The sequence below is a fragment of the Formica exsecta genome, unplaced genomic scaffold, assembly GCF_003651465.1.
Source record: "Formica exsecta isolate Colony F162 unplaced genomic scaffold, ASM365146v1 scaffold258, whole genome shotgun sequence".
In the NCBI taxonomy this organism is placed as follows: Eukaryota; Metazoa; Arthropoda; class Insecta; order Hymenoptera; family Formicidae; genus Formica; species Formica exsecta.
Window position 1 is genome coordinate 195,516 of NW_021849849.1, and position 26,196 is coordinate 221,711.

General features: G+C 34.6%; 1 protein-coding gene across 6 annotated transcripts in view; it reads right to left on the reverse strand.

Moving 5' to 3' along the window:
* Positions 1–390: 390 nt before the first annotated feature.
* The window catches only part of LOC115236615 (trehalase), a 42,253-nt gene continuing 16,447 nt past the window's right edge, over positions 391–26,196 (reverse strand). For 3 of the 6 annotated variants that reach the window (XM_029809174.1, XM_029809173.1, XM_029809170.1), the window contains exons 2-7: positions 18,365–19,124; positions 11,371–12,153; positions 10,914–11,047; positions 9,577–10,130; positions 9,146–9,393; positions 391–4,448 (exon numbers count right to left, since the gene is read on the reverse strand). In XM_029809174.1, coding sequence (XP_029665034.1) covers positions 4,307–4,448; positions 9,146–9,393; positions 9,577–10,130; positions 10,914–11,047; positions 11,371–12,153; positions 18,365–18,492 — 1,989 coding nt within the window. In that variant the 5' untranslated portion in view covers positions 18,493–19,124 and the 3' untranslated portion in view covers positions 391–4,306. Of the gene's footprint in view, positions 4,449–7,288; positions 8,976–9,140; positions 9,394–9,576; positions 10,131–10,913; positions 11,048–11,370; positions 12,154–18,364; positions 19,125–22,278; positions 22,686–26,196 lie in introns of those variants that run through there. The other 3 variants (XM_029809172.1, XM_029809169.1, XM_029809175.1) reach the window with 3 other exon arrangements.

Below are 26,196 nucleotides of genomic sequence, written 5' to 3' on the forward strand. Positions count from 1 at the left end.
CACACACACACACACACACACACACACACACACACACACACACACACACACACACACACACACACACACACACACACACACACACACACACACACACACACACACACACACACACACACACACACACACACACACACACATATATATATATATATATATGAACATGTATGTGTATAAACTTTTCTTCTATCAGGATGAGAGAATTTTAGACAAAATAATCTTTATACAGAACACTAAATTTTTTGTCAACTATTATCAGCCAATTTTTAAATAAAACGAGCATCATCGAAATGAAGAAAAAAACTGAATGCAATATAAAACAGCAAAAAACATGTATCTACTTATTTCTAAATATCACAATTATTCAAATGTACATATAATACAGATATTTTTACAAATTGCATTACTTGCATTTATTTCGAAATTTGTTGATCGCTCATGTTCATCGCGCGGCTGAAATTCGCATTCTTTTCTCATGTAACGCATATAAAATATGTATAATAATTAAAATCTTGATTAAAATAATTGAAATCGCACACTTTTATAAAATATGAGCGAAATATGACTTGATAATGAAAGGATATAGGAGAAAAAGGAATATCTTTACTCTAATATACATATCAAAATATTAGAGAAAAATTATTTAAACTAATTATCGTCTTCTTTTCTTTTTACGTTGTGGATGCAAGAAGTGAACATAATGCTCCTAACAATTCCTTTGAAAATTAATATTTATTACAACGCAAACCTGTGAAAATACTCATATGGTGCATTTATATTTTCCATAACATTTATGACACATGCTTTCAGCAGAAAACGCTTAATCCATTCGCTTTCGCACGTTCTCTGCTAATACTGCTCTTGTCAATGAATAAGATTATCCAATAACTAAACAAGATCATTCGTCATTGTGTATAATCCTGAATCGCGCTTAAATAAAGATAAATCTATCTGTGAAAAAGACCCTCAACGGTTTAGCAATCACGATTAAAAGAGAATCAGTTCGTCAATTGCACTTCCGTGATGCGAATTTCGCCGCACGCCTATGCACATTAAAATATAGGAACGCTTCCTTTGAGGTAGCGTATCTCTCATACGAGATATATCGTTTATCTGCGATTTGATCTTCATTACACAAATACCGATCGAACCGCGTCATAAATTATCGCCATACAAAATTTAATAAATTGATCTCTCCGCATATGTATATATGCATATATCTAACTGATATTTTAGTGTAAACTTTCATGTACTTTATTATATATATAAACGCATTCCTTTCTCCCTTTCGTTGCAACTTCCACGTGTAAACGAAAATGTAAAAAGGAAAATAATCTTCGAAACTTTTTTTTTTTTTTTGGCTTTGTCGAAATTGAAATAAGCGAAATTCTGAAACGATTGTTCTCTTCGCATACAAAGTTTGAAGTGTAAGATAATTTCATCATAATCATAAATTAGCAATTTAAAACACGCATTTCATTGCTGCATCAAATTATTTTACACAAAAAATTTTTAATGATGCAAATATATTGCATTATAATAAAACTTTTAAATAATTATAATTTGAGATGATTGTTCTCATATCAAATTTCTTTTTAATATTTGTATAACGATTTACAAATGCGACCGAATAGATTAAAATCCAAATTAAATAAAATAATTAACTATAAAGAACTGCATAACTAGAGTATCAAGAGTTCTGATTATAACATCCGAAAAGAAGACGAAACTATTTACACTTAGGATACTTGCGATAAAAAAAAATATATGCTAATGTTTCATGATGTACTCTTTTACTATCTTCATTTTTCTTTCATGTCATCATTATTTAAACGAAAATTCACTCGAAATATTCCAGATATTATCAAATGTGTGTGTATATACACTAATAATATTGAATTAAAACCTAAATTACAGCTGAACGCAATTTAAGCTATTTTCAGCCGATTAATTATTACGTAACGTCGTTCATCTTAGATTCATGCTTATCGCATCTCTTGGCAATATGCACATGATATACGTGCGGCTGCAACAGTATGGGACAGTTCTAAAAATAAACGGACGACAATAAGAGCCAAGAATCACAACAAGCATGATGCCATACATAAACACCCTATATTTATGATAAAATCGGCAATTCTCTTAAAAGATCGTCGTTCTCTATTAGCAGTTCTTATAAATCGACTTATCTTTGCTTAATTGTCCATTTTACTTGTTGTTCTAGGCATTCGATTAATTATTCGACGAATCTAACAGGCTTTATTTATATATAAGTAATACAAGTAAATATATATATAAAAAAAAGAAAGATTATTTAATATGTTGAATTTTTTTTACGACTTATGACACTAATCAGATGTCTTTCCACATATTTCTCTCTTCTCTTTCTATGTATATCATTGTATATAAAATTATTTACAATTTAACTTAGATCGCGTAATCTGTGGAACGTTCGTAATTAAAAGAGGTTCCGTACAATCCGCGCTTTTCTCGGATGCGTCGCAAATAAACACCAGGTACTTTCGCATCATACACACTGGCCGGAAATTAGATTTTTGTGTATTATCATTTATATATTCGATTGATTTGTCTACGTCACTCCGAGAAACGTCCTATCGTGGTGAAAAAAATTACAATATCGTTTGGGGTCGTCGCATGCGCTTACAATACTACGTAATAACGAGAGAGCAAAATAACATATTGCAGTTACAATTAAATATACGCTCTAGAAAGTAGTTCTTTCGACAGCTCTGTCAAGATATAGTTCTACAAAGTCTTACTATCAACGTTAAGCGAAATATAAATATACCATGAAATAATTCTCATTCTAACGAATAAAACTAGTTGAGCGCGTAAAAGCTCTTTCGAAAAGATTGGCAAAGGAACTTTCAACCTTTTATTACAATATCGCAAAGTTTAATGTGGAGCTGATTTAAGAAAAAAGAAATGATAATAAATAAACTGTCGTACACTTAGCGAACAAACGCCCGCGGATCAATCGTTAGCATTACGCGGGATAAACATAAGTTCGCTCGTTTATAAAAATATCAGCAAAAATACCACGATTTCATCAATAGTTTATTTCATCAATAGTTTATCGTCAATTATTCACTATCTACGTTTTATCTAAATTATGTATATATACATTGTAAATGTATGAATAAATAAATTATTTATTTATTTATTTATACTTACAATATCCTGCCTGCACGTGGGCATATCTCTCTATAAATCACATACGCATTTTGGGTCATTCTCGCATTTTTACAAACGATCGTTCGTATTTGCAAATAGCAGAACCTTTGTTTTGGCCGCTGTTTTTTTTATCAATCGCTTCATTAAACCGTTTCTCACGAGTCACTATAACACTCATAAAAACGCGCGCACTTTCTCACGTCGCGAAGAAAAGTCGCTGGATATATATGTAACGTTGTGCAGAATTAGTTTTCGTACGTATTTGGATGGCACCGTAGGATTTTTAGCTCAACGCTTTAATGGTCGTTATAGTGTTTTGATTTCGCATTTGAAAAGAGATTATCTTCAAGATAATCCTAACAAATAGCCCGTAGAAGAACATATCAAAGATAATATATCAAAGTAATGACAGCGTATTTATAAGAGTTTACGCTTCCTTTCTGACATTGAAATAGATCCTGTTTAGAAGGACGCTGTGTAAAGATCCTGCGCAAAATTGTACCTTCTTGTCGAAGAAATCAATAAATAATTTACGAAATTCCATTATTTTTTTCTGTCTAATATTTTGCTAAACTAAAACTAAATCCTGCTATTGTTGGAGTGGAGTCTTATGCACACGCACCTGCACACATTTTCCCTCTTTACTATAATTTTTATACTATATAAATTATACCTGTTTCTCACTTATCTCGCTTCCTTTTCGACCTTTTCAAACAGCGATTAGAACCAAGCGATTCTCAGACTTTGGTTTCAATGCTTCCGGGATACTGTGCTGTCATTAATCTTGTCATTGTTTGGTTTCATAGACTGGAAGACCGTCGCCGAAGCGATAATTTTGTCTTCGAACATCTGTATTTTTTTTTTTTTTTCATCAGTAGAGATAAACACCTCGATAAGTTTCACACCAGCAGTCTCGCTCTTTTCCTTAGGACTGCGAATATATATCGCTCTGTACTCTGGCGTTTTCGGAACATCTTTGTGACTTGATCCTGACTCTATTTTCGGCGCTTTTTCATTCTACCGGTTGCTTTTCTCTTTCCACACTTGTGCGCGTACTTTCTTTCACTAGTCATGTAATAAATCGATATTCGGTCTAGACGACGAGCGGTCATCAATCGTTGTTCATGTCCTTCAACTCGGTGTACGCGATTCGCTTCCGGTATAGATTGCTACCGCTCGACAATCCCTGTCTCTTGTTCGGCATCGTCGATGGACCGGGTGCATAATATTGCCGTCTCTTGTACATAACCATTCTGTGGAAAAAAAAAACGATTAAGCAACATAATAATAAATTTCTTTTTCTCTATAAATTATAAATTCCTAAGAATCTGAAGAGACCTTGGTTCGCAAATATTTAAGTCTTCTCACTCAATAGATCAAAAGACAGATTTACAAGCAGTTTTTGCCAAATAATACACTTCGCATGATAAAATACTTAATAATGTAACTGAATCTCTTTTGATCTTTAATAAAAACCTAACACATAATATCGCGACGGATAATCCATCTATTTGCGCTGTTTCGATAATTCTGCGATCAGATTTCGACGATTATTATAAGACCTATAACTATATCGGACATATCAAGATTTCTTTGTTGAAGCAAAGAAATCTTTGCTTCAAGAGACACACTTATCAGAGAGCTCATCAAAAAAATCGAATTATCATAATTATCAATATGTGCGCTCTAAGATACAATTCAAGTGACGACATATCATCACATTATCTTGCATTCAAGCATAAGCTTCACGTCGAGAGTATTTAAATCTTTTAACATATATATATAAATTTCTTTTACAATACAAATATATATATCTGCACATACAAAGCATTTGTTCGAAATAAAAAATTTTTAATTTTAAAAGACCAAAATTTTTATTCATGTTTCAAATATTCAAATGGTATTTTATCGTGTCATAAAAGTTTTTTAATATTTGTCGGTGTGTCCACACATCGATTTCTTGCCTGTGAGAGATCTTATTTCAACACATTTATTAAAACCAGAAAAGATACAATTCCCTCTCTCTTCTCAATCCTTTTTTCTTTCTTATTTGTTGCGTCAAGCGTGTTTTTAAAAAAATGCTTCTTTTCACCAGTGCATTTTTGTAATTCTGTTTATTTTATGTTTTTTTATCACTGATATATATATATATAAATATCTCATACAGAATTACCGCGTTATATCAGATCACAGATCGGTCCTTGAGCGCGATCTAATGTAGACAGGAATTTGCGCAAAAAGCCTGAATGCCAAATGCAGTCACGCCTACATCACGTGTATGTTCACTGGCGGCCATTCGTTTCCTCCTCTTTCTCTCAGCACCACCATGTGTGCTGGTAATTGTATCGGTACCTTCACACGAGAATACTGATGGATACAAACTAGTAGCTTCATCACACCTATCGCGATAACGTCGTAATATAGTGTGACTGCGCATTGTGTAATAGTGATATATGAACCCGGGGTGCTTAAAACATGCGTTACTGAAGGCAAAAGGGCATTTTGTTAGCGCACCTAAAATTTTATGAAAAAAAAAATTAATCCGAGAAATACATTTTATTCTACCAGAGATCTGAATACTTGCATTAAATTGTTCAAACATTTTTCTCTTATCTATAGTTATTTTTAGATTGGTAATAAAAAAACCGATAGCGTTTGAAAATTCCTGTTTTATTGCAGTGTGAGGTATCTATTCAAATTCTTGAATTTCTTCAAATTTCTGGGTGAAGATTTTGTTGGATTTTTTGATTTGACATAAACAAAAATCTTTACATAAACTGTCATACTTTTAAATAGTCGAAGCTCTTTTCCTCGGATTAAACTTTCGCTTTTAAAGGAATGGCTTTAAAATGCTCCGAACCATTAGTACGCATCTTTTGAGTCATCCTGTACAATCTCATCACGGACTTGACTATTATCTGTGTAATTACTATTAATGGTAGACTAGGCACACATCGAAGGCGGCTCGCTGTGCGCGAAAAGTTCCACTTGCGCAGCAGGGCAATGGAATGATAATTATCGCAATAACAAAGGCTTAAATGCCATCTATTGTGAAAGACATATCCTTGCAAAATCAACAATACATTTTTATGCAAATGTTTCAAAATTTATCTGCCGCCCGACTCTTAACACGAACGTCTTTTTAATTGTTCATTGTCACGCCTTATCCTTGAGAAGTACAATAGTTTGAGTATCATTTATTTATGTCATCTATAAATCACGTTTCAAGGATTTAAAAATTATGCTTAGTTTCTGATCGCTTATTGCGTATTGATTGGAGAGAATATTGATTTAAGAAATTCATCTGACAAGTGTAATTATCTTTTTCACAAATTAATTCTCGGCGGGTCCAATTTCATTGTGCATTAAACACGGACTTACCAAACTCAAAACAAAACGAAGGAATATTCTTTATCCAACATAGTATCTCTGAAATGTCTTTTCTTTAAATATTCTAAAGTACTATGGCTACGCGTAAAAAATAATAAATGGCTACATGCAATGCTGATACATTATAGGATGGTTACGTGGAGACATACACACACACACACACACACACATTCGATTTATTTATTTTATCAAGTTATCGTACAAGGAGATGTGTGGACTTGTGGATGCAAAGAGCATGCGTGTAACACACTTGCATTCGTATAAATAGATTACGAAAAGAAAATATTTAGCGTAATTGTTTAATAAAAATAATCGTTTTTAGTTGTATCAAATAATCGGCTTAGAAAAAAAGTCATGCAATATTTTACACGGCAAGAGACAGATGCGATATTTGTATACACCTACGCATGCGTTATTAGATGTCATCTTGGCTGACATAACTAAAAAAAAAGCACGCGATATACGCGTTCTCTGAGATAGAAGTATAAAATAGTCGGCGAGTTCATTAATGCTGTGCTTAACTTTACAAATAAGTAAATTGTAAAATTGTACTGATATTTAAACATGGAATAATTATGTATTGATATTATGTCTCGTGTATATTCATTCGCGTGTGAATAAAAACCGTTCTCTAAATAAATATAACATATATAATAATAAATCTTCTCTTCTTATCCTTCCTTCTTCAAAAATACATCTTTCTGGTTTTTTATACTCTTTATTTTTTATTAGAATCTATTCAATAGATTCGATGAGTGTGGACATAATAATTCGCGAGATCGTAGTTCTAATATACTGTGCGATAATTTTTACTACAAAGAGAATGATTATTGCAAATGGACACAAGGGAGGATTATAAAATATAGAGGCAAGAATTCGCGAATTGAAAGTAAACTATCTGTTATCGTTACAAACTGTCAATCGTTGTCCATGACGGCTGTGCTCGTACATTATCCGTTGCTATCTCGTGTTTTCCTCAACTCAATGCTCGTCTTATCCGCCCATTCAAGTTATATTTAAGGCACCCTTTGTGAGAACGACGACGAAGATTAGAGGAGTAATTTTGGCGACGCTCAACCTCTTCACGCACAATATCTCGCCATTGCGACTCATAAAAATAAGATGGCTAAGCGCCGTACGCAAACTGACTAGATGAGTCCACTCTTCTTCCGAGAAGAGAGAAAGAGAGAGCGGAATCTTTTTTCGTTATACTGTTTATTTGTAATTTCTAGTCCTGCCGAAACTCTTACCTTAAACTTTCTCATATTGCGCCTTCTTATATCCTTTCTCTTCCCTTTCGAGGAACCTTTCTCCGACTGTCTCCGGAATATTTCGGAGATGTCGATTTTTGTTTGTTACATACATATTATATGTGCGATATAATAATTTATCTAATAATACTAATATAGTAGTTAATGGCTAATCTCAGAATAAAATAATATACGTTGATAGAGACTAAATTCAAGAAATTGTCTACGCAGTATTTTCAAAGTTTCAGACACAAAAACAAAGGATAAAATCCTGCAAAAAAGGATGCTAAAACTTAGTTCGACCAGCGAAGTAGTTCGTTAAATAATCACAGAATATCCCTCGTAACAGCGCATCTGATGGAACGATTAAGTAATAGACAATAGACAATTGTCTAGCGATAATAAATCTTGCCTACATTATCCGTCAGCGAGAGAGAGAAGGGTCACGATATTACTATAAATAATATAACTTCGACTTTCCGTAACTAAAAAGGCACATGTTTGCAAGTTGTTTAGGCATACTGGCGATATAGTTCTAGAGATAACAACCTCAGAAAAAAATCGATATCACTGAATAAGCGTATTTTTTATAAATATTATAAATCACAAAAAATATGTAAAATGGAATGGTAGATTGTGTGTGTATATATATATATATAGAATTTAAACAATTTATAAGTACGATATATTGATAGTATATCGCGAGTAAGCAAACAATAAAGATTCGTGTCCCTTCTGAAGTAATACTTAAATGCGAATATCATTAAAAAAATATATATATATTATATATTCTGTAGTTTATAGAATAATCTTTGGAAGCACGTGTGTGTGGCAAGAGAGTAAAAATGACGCGAGATCTTCCTCGCGCATACTCGGAATTTTTTACAATAATATTCGTAAGAAGGACAGTGCCCGCACTTGCTTCTATTTGGTCCCTTTACCCGTTACGCGATCTTTCTTCATCGATCGATTGGTTATTGAGTCTTATAAACCGAATAAATCGAAGAAGAAGGGCGAAAATATTATTTAGATCAACTTCTCATTTTTTCTTCGCGACTGCAAGTATCTCTACTACCACCTATACTGATCTCTCTCTATTTTATCAAACTTTATCCTAGTTGATTTAGATCACGTGCATATCTGAAACAAAAAACAAAAGAAGACATTCTGTTAATACATATGCTGTCGCACATATTCTTAATTAATTGATTGAAAAAACTTGGATATTAAAAAGCTATCACAAGTCTCTCTCTCTCTCTTTTCTATTCGTTTGAAATAGTTTTCTCTTATCGGTTCGACACTCACCTCACCCTATAAATCCTGCTGCTAACGATATGATGAGAGCTAGAAGCCCAGTCAGCATTTGACCAGCCGTTGAAATGGTTTGCGGTGGTGCCGCGTTCTCGATCACTTCGCCGGGCATGAAGTAATCCTCCGCGGTCAACCTGTCACCATACTTATCCAGCAAAATCATAATGACACCGTTCGACCAGCCAAAACCAAGCTGTACTTCGTACTCACCTCCACCACCGTGCCCGCCCGAGACGGTCGCATCGTACTGCAAACAGAGAATTCAAGTTTTCCCCATTTTAAAAATTTCCTCCTTTTTTGAAGATTACACAAACTTATACAAAACAATTATTTCTCAATATAATTCTTTGACGTGACAATGACTTATTATAAAACGAATTACGAGATATTACATTTTTTAGTCTTATTTTCTTTTCATCTGGGAAATTACCTTTTCGTACATACTGTGCGTTTCGTTGAAAGCCTTATAGTTACTACGGACCCATCTTTGGCTGATCTCGTAGGCTAGCCTTTGCGCCCATGGGTCGCCCGTGTTGTTCAACGACACGATAAAGAAATACTGAAGAGGCGGCCAGGCATTGGGATAGTCCCATTGTTCGCCAGAATGTTCCAACGTGGTCGGGATGCCGCCCTGATTAAACATGATCTGATTCTTTTCAAGATACTTGAGCACCTTCGACACGATTTCCACCCTCCTTGAGGTGTCATAGCAATTCGTCCAGAGCGGCAGGATGTTGGTTGGATAAAAGTAATCCCGCTTGATGTCGTTCAGGATATCGTAGTCCAACCAGGCGCCTACCTCCTCGTGCCACAACACCATCGCGATCGCCTTCTTCCACTTCTCCGCTATGTTGTCGTAATACGCGGCCTTTATCTTATTGCCCAGCTGACGATTATACTGCGCCAGTAGCACGGCATTTCGATATATTATAGTGTTCAAATCGACCGGAATTATCGATCTACTCTTGAGATTTGTTAGATTGCCTGAAATTTGCATCTCGTCAGTCTTTTAAAATAATTTTTCGTTTCCCCTCCCCCTTTTATTATATACGTATAAGAGATTCATAAATAAAAGACCACATTTTTTAATATGCCAAATTGCATTTTTAATCGAGATGGAATTGAGCAAGGTAAGGCAATCTGAATATTACAAAACGGCATGATCTAATGATCCTGAATTGCAACACCTGGTTTTGCAAAAATGGATTTTAGAGTATCGAGATGCCTCGAGCAAGGCTTTCACTTAAGAAACGAGACGGAGAGCCTTGACGGCGCGCGCAGATCTCATTGAAGATACGCTGTTTAATGGAATAATAGTGGAATACATAGCACAATAATGGCTATACCGTGCGTATATCTGTGTAATACATCATTATAACTTCGGTTCAAGATATAAAGAAATTATGACAAACAAACAAAACAGAATTTTAGCTTCTTTCAGCGTGATCCTATATCAGGTGAGTCATTTTGAAACAACTACATGTAAAAAATTCAGTTCGGTTAGACAACAGTTCACGTAAGACAATTTATACACAGTTTCTTATATTTTGTTTTTCTTCTTTTAAATCAAGGATGGCTTTTACAATTAGCGCGGTACGTCTCTTTGTTACTTGTGCGACAATATGCTTTATCCATCTATCAAAGTTATTTTTATTGTACTCGCGTATAAACGCGTATAAACACGTATGTAATATTGTGCCCAACGTCGCTCACCCAGAAACACTTCTATTGTTATCGCGCGGAAAGCAATCAAGGAATGATAATTACCCTTGTTGGTACCCTCGTGTACAAACCATCGACTGGAAAAATCCCATCCGGACTCGGCCGCCGTTTTCAATTCCGAATAATAATTGTCCTTCTCTTCGGCGGTCCGAAAACTTTCACCCGTCAAATAGTCCTCCCTAACCATCAAGTCACGAGATTAAAAGACCGAAAAATCGAAACTGAGTCGAAGTTGATCGAAATTTAGAATATTTAGCCATTTTTTGTTTACAGAATTTCTCTTCAAGTATCTTATGTGTCTTCAAATGCTATTATTTTACGCAATATATGAGAATTAATATTTACAAGAATCTGACATGAATGAAGAGAAAGAGAGAATTTATACGTTAAATCTGAATTTTTCAAAATAATATCCTAAATTTTGTTTCGACTCTGATTAGCTTCTCGCAAAATCTGCATCGTCATTCTCGTCATTATCGAATGTGCAAGTCGCGATACTTACTTATAGGATTCTGGTCGAGGACCCGACGACTCCTCGTAGTATCTAGCAAGCGTATAATTAGTCCCATCTATTTCGATATCCACGGTCCTGTTTGTCATCCAGAAATCGAATTCCTTCTCCAACAACCAGAGATTCTTCTTCAACCAGGCGTTGTCCTGGGTGGCTTTTAGATACTCATCGACCATAGGTATCAACAGCGGCGGATGTGAACGCATCGTATAATAGATTCTACCGCCGTTCGGTATAAAGCCTATCTTGTCCACTATCGACACGAAATTGTTCAGCATGCCTTTGACGGTGTTGTGCATCTCGGACAGCAGCAGACCCTTGATGATCCAGTACGAGTCCCAATAATAGAACTCGCGGAATCGGCCACCAGGTACGATCACGGGATTCGGCACGTAGATGATCGAATAGAGCGTCTCGTTGATCCTTACGTCCTCCCGCATCTTCCTGCCCAGCTGTTTCCAGATATGATTGAGATCGGAGCCGAATTTTCGCAGCTCGTCATCCTCGATTTTCTGGAGGAACTTGGGGTTCTCAGTCCAATCGGATGGATCCCACTCCTCGAATTCGTAGCCGGGCGGCTCGAACGTATCATTGATGAAGTTCTCCACCTGTTGTTTGTTCGGCGCGTTGTTTGTGCTCTTCATAAAGGTCCGGAACGACGCCAGCGTCTCATTCGCCGATCGTTTCATTTTCATGTCGACGAAGTGCTTGGAGTCCTTGTACACGCTGGACATCTGTATCGTGTGCAGCAGCTCGCCGTGGCAGTATATCTCGCTGGAAAGGCATGTTATATGGCTACTTGACGAGATCCTTGACGCGATCGCACGAGACCGTTCGCGCAACGATGGCCACTCTCGTTGACCGAATCAGTCGCGGATCGGGCATTAAATTGAATCGGTCAGATAGGGTAAACTTTGCACCAAGGTAAAAAGAATATCTTACGTGAAAAAAAAGATGAGAAACTTAATAAAGTATTGAACGCGCAATCGTTTATGTAATTTATGCAAATCTATGATAATTTATAACAATTTATAATACGAGTGACGATGAGGATTAAGAATTGATGATTGAGAAATTCCACTTTCTCCTCCCTCCAAAAAATTCATGGTATTTATTATTTTTTTAAGACGAATATTAACTAGATAGTCCTTTTATTACTGCAGTGCAAAGTCAACCCTGTTGAGGAAGGATATATATTAGACTAATACCACAAAATCGCGATATAATCTTGCAAGGAAGCAACGCTTTTCAATTATGTGCACTTTTCGCGATTAGTAGACATGTAAATCGTTGTCTTGAGATCTCTAATTAAGTCAGAGATATTTTAGATTTTTAATTATGCGCCATTTTTGGAATGCATAACTTTTTGTGGGATTTACAAAAGATGTTATTGCCTCTAATTGTGAGATAGAGTTATTTATTGTCACAAATGATATTTTGATGATACTTTGATAAAAAAAAAAAAAAGAAAAAAAAAACCAGGAAACACATGTAAAGAATCACACATTTGTGCTTAATAGTAGCAAAATTCCAATCCCGTAATTACATCGTTTTATTTTTTTCCTATGAATTGCAAGGTGCCTGTAAGAGTATTCTGATTCATTTCCGGATGTATGTCGTGTCAGGCCGAAGAGGCATTAGATCAGAGCTCATAAAAAGAACGGTATTCAAACGGCGGATCGTTCAACGGACGAGCGGGCAACAATATAATTATGTATATATATATATATATAACATAACAGTATAATTAAGTCTTGTAAAAATAATCTTCCTGTATCGCAATAATTGAAATCATAAAAGCGTGTAGAGATAGAAATTTCACGACTTTCAAGCATTTCGACATACAAAATTTCTTTCTCTGTGTTCCGGTTTCATAAAGATTATCCTTCGCCAATTCCGCAATTTCACGAGACCAAACGTGACATCGCGAGTTCGCGATGTAAATCGGTCGCACACGACTGGCCTCATCCGTACGTGAGAAATCGTGCGACTTCTGATTCCCTCTGGCCGACCTTGATACGAAAATTCTGCGTATCTCGATGCACATTTCGACGCACGTGAGCGCGCGCGATGCGACTAGCGCGATCGGTCGTGTTCCGAACGATCGTGTATCTCGGGAATGGAATATAAGCATTGTTCGACCGATAGAAAATCCCGCGTTCGCGTGATGGAATGCGCGAAACGGCCGCGATTAGCCTCGCGAAATGTGCCGCGCCTCATTATCATCGCTAATACGCGTGCTCTAGCCGTCTCCTCTTCATTCGCGTCGTGAACGGAGGAATGATAATGATTTTTCCGCTGAAAACCGAACCGATCTTTCCGCGTCTCCTTGTAAACGAGATTACGCGGTAAAAATATGTAAATCGAACTTTTGCGGAAACCTCTTTCAAATTTCTGATTATATTAGTCCGCAATTACGAATTGATACGATCCTTTAATGTAAATTATCCGTGTGGAATAACTGCACGCTCGGAATTGTTCTTTAATTAAAGACGTATCATAATCAAAAGTATGTTCAAATAAAAAAGAGATATATCTATGTAACATTATTAATGTTTAAAAAGCTGTATTTATGTGAATGTCAATTATTGTTTAAATAAAACAACTTTGAATATTGATAATTATTTTTCTTCTTTCTGTGCCAAATCTATTTCGCTGTTGCAGATTATTTGATGTATGATAATACATTTCAAACATTTGGATATGGAAATGATAACGCGATTTTGTCATTTACGTCATTTGAGAGTATGTATATCGTTTGATTTAATATTTAACATTTTTATCATTCATTCATTATTTACATCTATTAACATTTCATCGAGCTTGTGCGCAAACAATTTTATATTAAAAAAATACAATATACGAATGTATGTATATCATATATATATTTATTATTAATTATCAATATTTGAAAGAGATTTCACGTATACAATATCCATGATAACCTAGTTTAAAGTTTTAAATATGTGGATATATTTGTATATATTAATCATTTTTTTTTTCAAAAAAATATATTGATATTGATATGTAGATCAGTATCTTTTTATTAATGTCAATTATGTATGCAGAGAATTATCGTGGCAAATAACCATATCTTTGATAAAATATAAAATTTTCGCAAACAGGTTCTCTCGGAAAGCCGTATCAGCAGACTATGCGATACTGGGGATAGAACCTTTTAATTAATTGTTGACATAATTAATCAGTTAGGGTAACGCGATTCCAAATATTGCATCATGCAATAGCATCTTTATTTATTCAAAATATATTTTTTGTGACAAGATTCGCATTTAATACTATATACAGTATCGCATATATGCATTATTAGCGAATTAAATATATTAATATTTATTTATATGTATATATAAGTAAACGCGCGATTTATCAAAAATTAAGTCTTGAAACTTAATGTGCATTTTAGAATTAAACGTCATTGCGTTCTTATCCGAGGAACCTGATCGCGCTACTTTAATAAGACGTCATTCGGAAGATCTCCGGAAGAGTCAATTTATTCCACTCGTTCGCTACGCTTTAACATTCACTTATTATTCTTTACATGTATGTTTATCTTTCCATTCTAAATATATCAATTTTCAGAAAGTTTGATATAGCCGAGGAAATTTGAGCAAAACATGTCGTTTTGAAAAACAACAACAAAAGATTTCATCAGTTAATTATGCTGTCGCGCTCATCAAGTATATATACCTATTACCGGATATACCCGGTATATATGTTATCTCACAGACATGATTCGGATCTCGCAAATTTGCCTATGTCGCGACACGTGTATACTTGACAAACATGTTTGCATCATGTGACTTGATGACTAAGATGAGAGATCTTGCTTTCATAGAAGGCATTACCGAAAATTTTATATCCACAATTTGGCAGATAAATCTTCACGGAACCTATCATTTTATCCATAAATCGCAGTATCGCATTTTAGGGGAAGAGAGTTATCTTTTTTTTTTTTTTTTTTTTTTTAAGCAATATGCATTATAATTTAACCTCGAGACAAATATCGTATATATTTTTCTATTAAATGACTCCTTTCATTGCAGAAAGCATTGCGTAGATTTTGTCAGGATTGAATGGCGTAACGCCAAGTGTAGCGATGTCATAAATATATATGAGAAGATATTCCGTCTCTATGGAAATCTTTATGCGACATGCCCATATCTCATCTTGATTAAAAAACTTGGTCTAAAATACTTCTTTTTTAAATCGTGTCAATCATAAATCAGATATTCTGCAAAAATAAATTTCGACTCGATACTTATGCAATATCGATGATTTTATTGTACGTCGGCCATAAAAATTACGATAACAAATTTTATTTCAGGAATCTTTGAATTAATACGCGATGTTATAGGGTATGATACGATATTATCTACGATTTATTGCACGCTTCGTTTGAAAATCACGACGTATCTGTAAAAGAAAATCTCGTAATTCTTGGCTAATAAAATTCTACCATCGTATCTCTAATATCGAGTGATCGTCTAGATAACAACTAAACAAGCTCGCGAAATAAAAACATTGATAATCTTATACTCGCAAATACTCTCGTCACAGAAATTCGTGTAGAGCGGGAAAAAAAAAGGCAAGTATCTCGAATAGAGATTCTGAAGCGCGTCATCGATCGCGCGAGTGAAAAGTTTCCGCCGCAAGTCGGCGCATACGAAGGAGCCGCCATCAGCATGTGCACACATGCATGTGCAGAGACGTGTAAAGGTCACGTTCATTGTACTTGCGGAACACGCTAATTTAGAGCCCAACTTGCCACGCGCCTGATCTCAGGACAAAGTTCATTGCTAAGGTCATTTCCCTAAATGCTTGCGTCACACGTATATATATGTATAATCTCGTCCATTAAAAATGATACCGATTTCTTCTCACTGCATCAGAGACACGATTATATCGTATAATTATATTGCACTTTAGGAGCGAAGAGACCCTGCATTTCGTGAGAAGCAGTATTTTATGCATTTAGATATATAATGAAAAAGATCTTTCTTCCGTCTTTTTTCCACGCGGTAATTTTTTCTTCAGTAATATATAAGCAAATTTAATGTTTAGTAATTTTTTAAAAAAATAGAAAATAAATTTATAAAACATTTACAACTATTTTTTTTGCTGTTTTCAAGATAATGTAACGATGAATATATGCACGAGAAAAATGTCACATCAATCCACGATCTATTTTCGGAGGCAACAGTATTTTTTTACGTATATTTCGGCGACAAGTGGTTTGCGTCTACGTCAAACAAATGCATGAATCGCTCGCTTGTAATTTGGGCCAAGTCTCAAATAACATAACGTAAGCTAAAACGTTCCAACTTGTATAAATAGTATAACGTTATTATACTTATAAAGAAATAATATTATTTTGTAATAAATTTGTAGCATTATATGCTAAACTTCATTTTAAATAAAAAATAATGTAATTAAATAAAAAATGTATGAATTTCATAAAATTTAAATATAAATTTGATATAAAGCCTAATTGTGTGTAAGATACATATGCGTACGGCAAAAGTTATGTACAAATTCACCAATCCTTGGAGGAAATTTATTTAAAATGATTGTTATATCTGAGACGACTATTTTTATCGTACAGTGAACGACGTGATTCGCCGTCAACGAATCACTTGAAGTCTCGTGACATTTTTTCTCGACGCGTCTGATACCTAAGATACTCCGGTTAGCTGTTGGAGTTTATATTTGTCACATCATGAACACGCGATTTTCTGACGAATGACCGGTGTCGGTTATTTAAAATGAGCGTAAGCTTTAAATATCAAATCTTAAGCTTCTCTACGCTCCATACAACAAAGATTTATTAACATTAAGAAAGTTATATTTTATTTGACTACGTATATGAATAATTTATTTTCAATTTAGTTTCGAAAGTTAGGTATATAAATAATTTATTTTCAATTTCAAACATCTTGTAGATTTCTGCGCATGCTTAATTTATGACAACTACAGCAATTTTTTCGTTATAAACTTTCATCTATTTTTATCAACAATTAATATAATTTTGCAATAAAATACAGCGAGCGATTAAGCCAAAAAAAAAAAATAAGTTACAGAAATAACTATCGAATAAAGAATAAATAAAATATATGCAGCCAATAAATTTTTCGTGCACATAATAGTTTTGTGCTTTAATGAAAAAATTATATTCATTTAAGCATAAATATTGCTGATAAGCGAATGACTAAAAATTCAGGCAAAATGTTTATTATTTACACTTGACGTATTACGTAATAACTTGTAAGTCTATGCTGCACAAGATGCAATAATGTAATCTCTAGTCCTGAATAATTAACCCTACGTCATTTTGTAATTTATTTCCGCAAACAATGATTAGTGAGACACGATAACCGGTATGTAAAATTTTATACAATTACATGCGTTTAACGTAATCGCTTACGTACAAATCAATGGCGTAAGACTCGATCTCGGGCGCATAACTTTGATAAAATCTATATGAAATACGGGAAGTGACAAATTTACTTCGAAATGCTCGAATTGTCAATTTGATTCTCAAACGTTTCGTTTAAATTCTCGCATATTTATCCGCTTCAAGTTAAACGGATAAGTTCTTATCTGTGCGATCGAATGAAAATCGACGCGATATATTTACGGAGACAAATGATGAAAGATAAATCGCTGAAAAAATATTTTCAATCGCCAGCCAGCCAGTTTTACGTTGTACGAAGGATCGATGTTGAAAATTTCCAACAATGATATCGCGCAACGAAAAATCGCCTTAATAGCAGTTTATCACCGCTTTTAAAGGCTAATGGCGGAAATATCGGCGTCACCTAACTAAAAATAAGCGTAACCTTGTTATTTATCGCGAACGACGACGCCGTTAAAAAAAAAAAAGAAAAGAGAACATAATTTTCTGAATCGCAGTTTTTGGCAGGGGCGAGTAAGGCTGGATTTCGTTTGGCTGGTTCACTGAGACACTTACCTTGGACACGGGGGCGATTTCTTCGTGCCCGCGATAGCAGAGCTTTGAAGAACGACGAGGCACGTGAGGAGCGCAGCGTTCAGCAGAAGACGATACCTCAAAACAGAACATGTCGAGACCATGGCCATTTTTTTGCTCTCGGTTTCTCCGTGTACCCCTCTCTCGTTTCGTACGCGTGTCCGCGTGTACGATCTGTTTATCTCTTTTACTGTCTTGTCGATCGAATATCGAGAACCCCTGGATTTACGTTACACAAGCACGAGCGAGAAAAGCACGCGCGCGCATATCACTTTATCCCTTGAGGCTCTACGCGAGAAAATCTACGCGAAAAGATCACGAAATCAAACAATGACGCGTGTAAGAGATTTTCACGGCGTGTCTCCGACCTTTTTTCTTTCTGCCTTTTATCAAATCGAAAAGATGACTCTTATTTTATAAACGAGTATTATAAATGGTTCTCTCGTTTTTCCTTCTCTCTCCTACTCCTCTTTCACTCTTGATCTATTCTGTTTTCTTCGTCTCACGGTTCCTCCCGCTTGTCTCCGTGCTTCTCGATTCTTTTTATTTTAGGCCCAGCTCGATTTGACAGTCTCGCTTTTTTATTTTTTTTTTTAAGCGAGGGATACGAGGGTGATGGCGCGCGGATGATGATCCTTATGCGAATGATCCTTACTTTTTCGTGATCGATTTCGGATGCGGGTCCACGAACTTTCGCAGCCGGCGCGGCGGTCTCAGCTCCAACAGCGAGGCCGCATCTCCTCTGTAACACAAAATGTGAAAATAGATGTTAGGAATGAATAATGACGTCAACGTTAAATTTATAATGATCTCGTGAGAGAACTTAACATTTTCACTGACGATTATAATTTCAATTATACGCAATTTACATTTTAATGCTCTTATAAAGTAGTCGAGAGCAAACGAATATCATCAATCGAGAGCTGTATGCATACAGCTTATATTAGAACTATATTAGAAATTTTTAATACTTATATTAGAACGTTTACGCGATAAAGAATCTATTGAGAGTCCGCGATTTTTTTTCGTTGAAAAACCAAAATATTGCCCTTTCGGCACACAATGAAAGAAATCTAAAACAGAGCAGTTTACCTATTTTTTTTTTTTTTGCTGTTAAACATAATAAAACGTATAAGATAAAACTAGCATCAAAATAAAATATCCCCTCAAATATTTAATTTTAATTGTTAAGTTTTATATAATATAATATTAAGTTTTTGATAGACACACACGCATGCTCGTAGAAACAAGTTTGTACAATTACGTAATATCACTTTTAAGAAATCATAGTGCAAATAAAAAATGGTTTTTTAATCCAGATAACTGTGGCTATTTCAAGAAAACGTAATGTCGTCTGCTACGAATACATGATATCCTGCCGATAAATTGATCGCCATAGCCTCATTAGCTAATTACGTTCAACGTGCTTGAATTACGAGGAACGAGTTGCGTATGTGTAGATTGTGAGTAAGATTAAAATAATTAGGTATGTATCGGCATCACGTCGATCGAGGTGATAAATATGTCACCGCAGTGACAAACGATTCTTCGGAGCTATCGCAATAGATCATTCGCAGATAATTCAACAAATACATAAAAGAAGGACAATGCGATAATCACGTAAATGCAATTTCGTTAATGAATACAAATAGAATGAGTTTAATGTCATTTTAACGCCGGATTATATAATATAATAAAAATTCCTTTCCGTGAGCAGAATCAGCTTCGAGATGCGCAACCTTAAATAAATTTGAAATAATTCGCGACAATGGAGTATATCGATTGAAAAATATTTGAGTTTTATGAATTAATATATATCATATGTCGTAATTAATTAAATTTGCCGCTTTCTACGTCAGACATTTGCACGTGGATAAACATAGTTCCCAATCGCATCGTTTGGGAATAGAGTTTAAAGCAATCGATTCGTCAGTACAAATATGGTAAGAATCGATATATTATCTCGATCGTTTAAGAAAATAATTGCGCAATGATTTAAGTCATATTTTTTCCAAGAATTGGAGAAAATTGATTTGAAAATTAAATTCAATAAATCTACTTGATTCATACAATTTAAATTTGTTTACTTTTTTAATTATTTTTAATATTAATTATAATTAATTTTTTCAAAACCTTAAAAATGCTTGATCACACCACTGTTGCATTTAATTCTTCAATCTGAATAGATACTCTGTAATAGACACTTATGATAAAATCTTTGATAAACGAAGCTAAAGTAAGTAAGATTGCGCGAGATCATGATAAAGCGAGATTTCGACCGTACGATATATAAGATGTGTTTTTTTTTATTTCCTATACGATATACCATGCACTGTTGAAATCATGTGTCCGTATCAGCGACGTGCTCGTTAAGTTTGTCAATACTGGTCACCAAATTGATATCACTCGTGCCTATTTCCGTCCTTAAATGGCACCGGCTACATTTAGCTACGGAGTAATCACGAGAGCGATACGTGCCACCCGCCTCTTCTCCGTGCAGTACACTGCCCGACAATCATTCGTTCCGTTCCCCTAGCGAGACGAACGGTAGGTGTCGGGATACTCATACTGAAAACATTACGATCGCACGAAACTACGATTTACTCGGCCAGAAAAATTGCATTATCTTTATATTCGCCACGACTGTGTTATTAAAGGGGCATACCCGTTTGAAACCTCGAAAAATGAGTACATATTCTAGATTTTTTTGCAGCGCAACGACTTGATAAAAATATTTAATTTTTTTTATGATATTAATACAATATTATTAACTACTTAAATAAAAATTTTCAGCTCAAAAAAAAATTTTTTTTTTAAAGTTATGGGAATATTTGCGGAGCTCCTCCAAATTTTAGATGGCTGCACGGTATGCATGAAAACATTCGTATATCATATTTGAAATTAAAAAATCTAAGTTTTTTCTAAACATTGTAATAGCTATTTGCTATCCAAGCGGTTTTTCAAAATTTTAAAGAATAAAAAAATGGCGGCGTGTTGAAAAAAAGTTTCGGTTTTTTTTTTAAAAAGTCCATCTTTTTTTTATAACAAAAAAATGGGGACTCGGATTAAAAAAAGACTTCGTTGGCAGATGCGGAATCTTATTAGAAACTCGCATGTAAAATTTGAAGTCAATCCGTCGAACGTAGCCCGAGTTTTCACACCGTGCATGAAAACATAAATTTGCAAATATCCGCATAACTTAAAAAAAAAAAAAAAAATTTAGGCTGAAAATTTTTATTTGGGTAGTTAATAACATTGTATTAATATTGTAAAAAAATTAAAAATTTTTATCAAGTCGCGCTGCAAAAAAATCTAAAAAAATGTACTCATTTTTCGAAGTTTCAAACGGGTATGCCTCCTTAGAGGGTATACGTTTATAAAAAGTTAATCGCAAATTGTAGTAATTGCTTGAAATAATTACGTCTTTCGAAAGATATGACGACACACGGAGCGACTTGTATTGCTACCTTTCTGCTCGAGCTTCGCCGTACAAATGATAACAACATGACAGTGTATCAAAACAATAACGTTATACGGCCGTCAATCCCCTCCCATTGTCGAAATATTTTATATGGTAAATACTTTATATAGAATAAATGTCCCCACTCCTACGTTCACCTCATTAGAAAAACGGAACAAATCATTGTCGGACAGTGTACATGGATTAAAAAGGTAGATAAAGACTTAGAATAATGACTAGATATTATCGGATGACTTATTTTGCCGTCATTTAGTAATATTACTACTTTCGCAATATTGTGCAAAATATCCAATTTAAAATTAAAAATAGAAATATTTAGAAAAAAAAATTATAAAAATATAACGGATCAAAATTTATATCTAATATTGCAATTGAAATTATCCCTCATCTCGACACGCGTCTCGTCTGTACTTACACGCAAGCCGACCTTCGCGTGTCTTTCCAATCTCTCGGTAAAAGAGTCGCACCGCTACGTCAGAGGATCTCCTTCGGATGCACAGAAATATATCGCTCCGCTCCTGATCGAGCGCCAACTCGATCGCGCGTAAATCCCTCGAGAGCGTAATGCGAATCGGCGACGTTATCTCGCGCTCGATCTAATCGCAATGCCCTGACCTGGATGAAAATGCCAGATGTACGGAATCGCGGGACGGACGTAAAAAAAAAAAAAAAAAGGAGAAGGAACCGGGAGGATGAGCGGAGACACAGAGGAAGAGGGAGTGAAAGGGGAAGGGAGGGATTGGATGAACTAGCGCGCTACAGCCTCCTCCTGGCCGAGAAAATCCTCCTCTCTGCTCCTCGGCAATGCACGGTGCGGCGTGCGTCGTGCGACTGATTCGCGCGTTTCACGCGAGTCGCCTTTTAAGCGGCGTTACGTCACACGTCGCAGCAGCTGAGACGAGCCCCCGACAACGCGTCCGCTCATTCGCCGTGAACGGGACACACACCCCGCGGCGAATTTTAAACTCGGAACGCGTCATCGCGCGCGCGCGGCACGTCTCGCCGAGAAAGATCCGGATCTAGGAAAGGCGGCGGCTGGCTCTTGCTGCTGATGCAGCGAATCGCCCCGTTTAACCTCGGCCTGCCCGCGTTTCGGAGAACGAAAACGGATCTGCGTTGCATGTTAGACGGTCAGGCGACAATGACCGAGGATTAAACGCCGGCGATCGAACGGCGTACGCGTGAAATTTTTCGGAGGTCAACTTCATCGACGATCATGAAAGAAATTATGGTCTAGAACCCGCTGAGAAAAAGTCGCATATTCTGCGTTACACGTGTTGGTCAAATAATATGATTTCGTTCAAACACTTGTACGTGGAATCTTATCTATAATGTAAATGTATGTTTTTTTTTTAAAGTTTAAACTTAACTTATATATGCAAAGATTTTTAAAGTGAGATAATAAAAAACAATTATCGGCGTCTTCTATAATCAATCTTTGTGACGCGCTTACATAAGTTCAAACAGTTTCTAATATTCCAAGTAACAAAAATTATATCAAGGATATTATTAGAATTTCCCTTCTTTATGAATAGGAAAATATCAATATATAAAAGAAAAAACCGCGAACGCGCGCAAATGTTAACCTTGTTCTGACGTCACCGTTGAATTCGTAATTTCTCCAATGCCTATGACGTCGATTGCTGGCGCAAATAGTGAAAGTATCGCGGAAAAGTACGAAATTGTTGAGAACTTTGTATAATTGACGCGAAAGCAAGTGTCGAGTTTAAAAATAATCGGAAGGATAAACGTTCTCTATATTGCTATCAAAATTATTATTGCAGCAATTATGGCAGAATTTTGTTTAAAGATTGGCAGGAAATATATTGCTAAATTTACGGAAAAACCATGACAAAACGATCATTCGCAGAGTAAAAAGTAGGCCGTACGATACGGTTCATTGATAGTATGCGAAAATTATTTCTCAAGATTATGTAAGCTGGGCACCAAAAGAAGATTATGTTGATAGATATGACATAATACATGGTGCAAAATCAGCGAATGTACTATTTCACCTCTTTGAAGCTGACGGAACCAAATCGGTAGGATTAAATCGGCAGGACCAGAAATTGGATCCATTGGAATATTTTGTATTAATTTGTAACAAATAATTTTGTAATAATTTTCCGTGCCATTTTGAAGAAAACAATGGAGCTGTTAGATTCACATTCGGCTGACAGAAAAAAAGAAAGGTACAAAAAAAAGTAGAAAGGAATGAATTTGTATTACATATTAATTTGTACCGCTAAATATAATTTTGTATTTCATGCTATTTGAAAAAAAAAAAATCAAATGACAAATTATATATCATTATAAAAATTCTTATTACAAATTATTATTACATCTCATTGTATTATATTGTAAATATGTTATTATATTTTATTACAAACAAAATTTGATTAAACAAAAATTTTTTTAAGACACAATAAAATAATTACAAAATTAAGAGTGCTTATTAATTACATAACGTTATTTTTAGTCGAGTCGACAAGTTCTATATTAAGTGTTTCCGTTATCGTTAACACAGAAACTATTCATTATGCAGTAAATAAAAGAAATTATACAATATGCTAAAGAACACACACTAATTATAGCTCTCTTACCAGCATTGTTCTTTAGATATTTTAAGACGAAATAAAATAAAATAATAGTTTGACATAATAAAATATAATAATAGTTGGTAATAAAATTTTATAATAATATATAATTTGTGTTTTTAATTTTTTAACCCGTATATCATTATTGCCAATTGATTGAGAGATTAAAATAAATAAACCTTACTATTTTTATTCTTTTTAGTTATACATAGTAAATATTCACTTTTTGATAATTTTGATTCTGCCGATTTGGTCCTATCAGCTTTAGAGAGGTTATTATTTCCACGCAAATCATGAAAATTGTCATATATCAATAATAATCACCTGCATTCAATAATATCGCGCGCTTATCAATATCAATAATTTTTTTTTTATTATTCGCATATTATACTTCTTCACAAGACAATAAACGTATCGACAGGAATCAAGGCAATCAAATGAAAGGAATATACATTCTTAAGGATTGTTACGCAATCGGTATGTTATATAATCCTTTTTACAATACTTTGAATCATCACATGAGCTTTCGACTCACGTTCGTAACGAATGAATAGTTACTACTTGCATTATCCTGAACAGCGATGCATACATATACATACATATGTTCGATGTTCGTTTAATTGCTCGTCTTTCAATTGAAATTGTCCGAGAAATAAAGAATATGAAGAATATAAGCATATGAATATTAGTCGTCTGCGGAATATATAAAGTGTATCCTTCGTTTTAAAGAAATATCGCGTAACGCATTCACAGTGATTAGATTATATTTCATCTATTTTCATCCCGTCACGTTTATCTGACTTAATTTTGATAAGCTATTATCATTAATCGCGAATATTACCCTATATTAATCTTATCGTTTGTACAGTATATTCGAAATTGGCACATAATTTTTTATTGGCAATTATTTCTTTGTTACCATATATATTCTCGGAGAACTAAAACACGTTCGACTAACAAAAAAAAAAAAAAAAAAAAAAAAAAAAAAATTTTAAAAAACTCGGGTTCTTCACCGAAATTATAAAAAAAAAAAAAAAAAAAAAAATTTTAATAAACTGCGCTCAAGTTTTATTAAACTACAGATTTTACGGATTCTGCAGCAGCTTGATTTTTCAACGATTACAACATGCAACATTACTTTTACGTTACGTCATACATTCAAAACCATGGATTAACGTAATACTAGATATCTAAGCACGGTTATTAATAAATGCTCATAAAAAGTGCAATTAATTAATTAAACATAAGTAATTAAACTTTTTTTATATACATCCTTATTAAATCATAATGTTTTACATTTGTAACGGTTCGTTAATCATACATGATAAGACTAATAAACATAAAAAACAATTTTGAATGCATAATCAATGTAATTGAAACAATTTGATTATTTTATCAAATTACTAAACCAAGCAGCCAAAGGTAGTGCAAAAGATTACGTTACGGCGCCTTCGCACTTACAATTAATCGTGACACGCCGCGGTCGAGTGGGCATCGTTTTAGCGACAATCATTCTATTGGCTATTTTTAGCCGGAAATAGGTCGGTGTGCAGAGGGTTGGTGGCAATAAGAGGCCATGTTGAATAGTTTCTACCGACGGGTGCCGTCGAAGCTCGAATCACTATTGCTTGTATCAATTATCATCATGTCTGTCTTTTCATCGTCTTGTCTCTTTCTCTTTCTGTCTCTTTCTCTCTTTCGCGATTAAATCCTCTATTCGACTTTTCAATATTAAT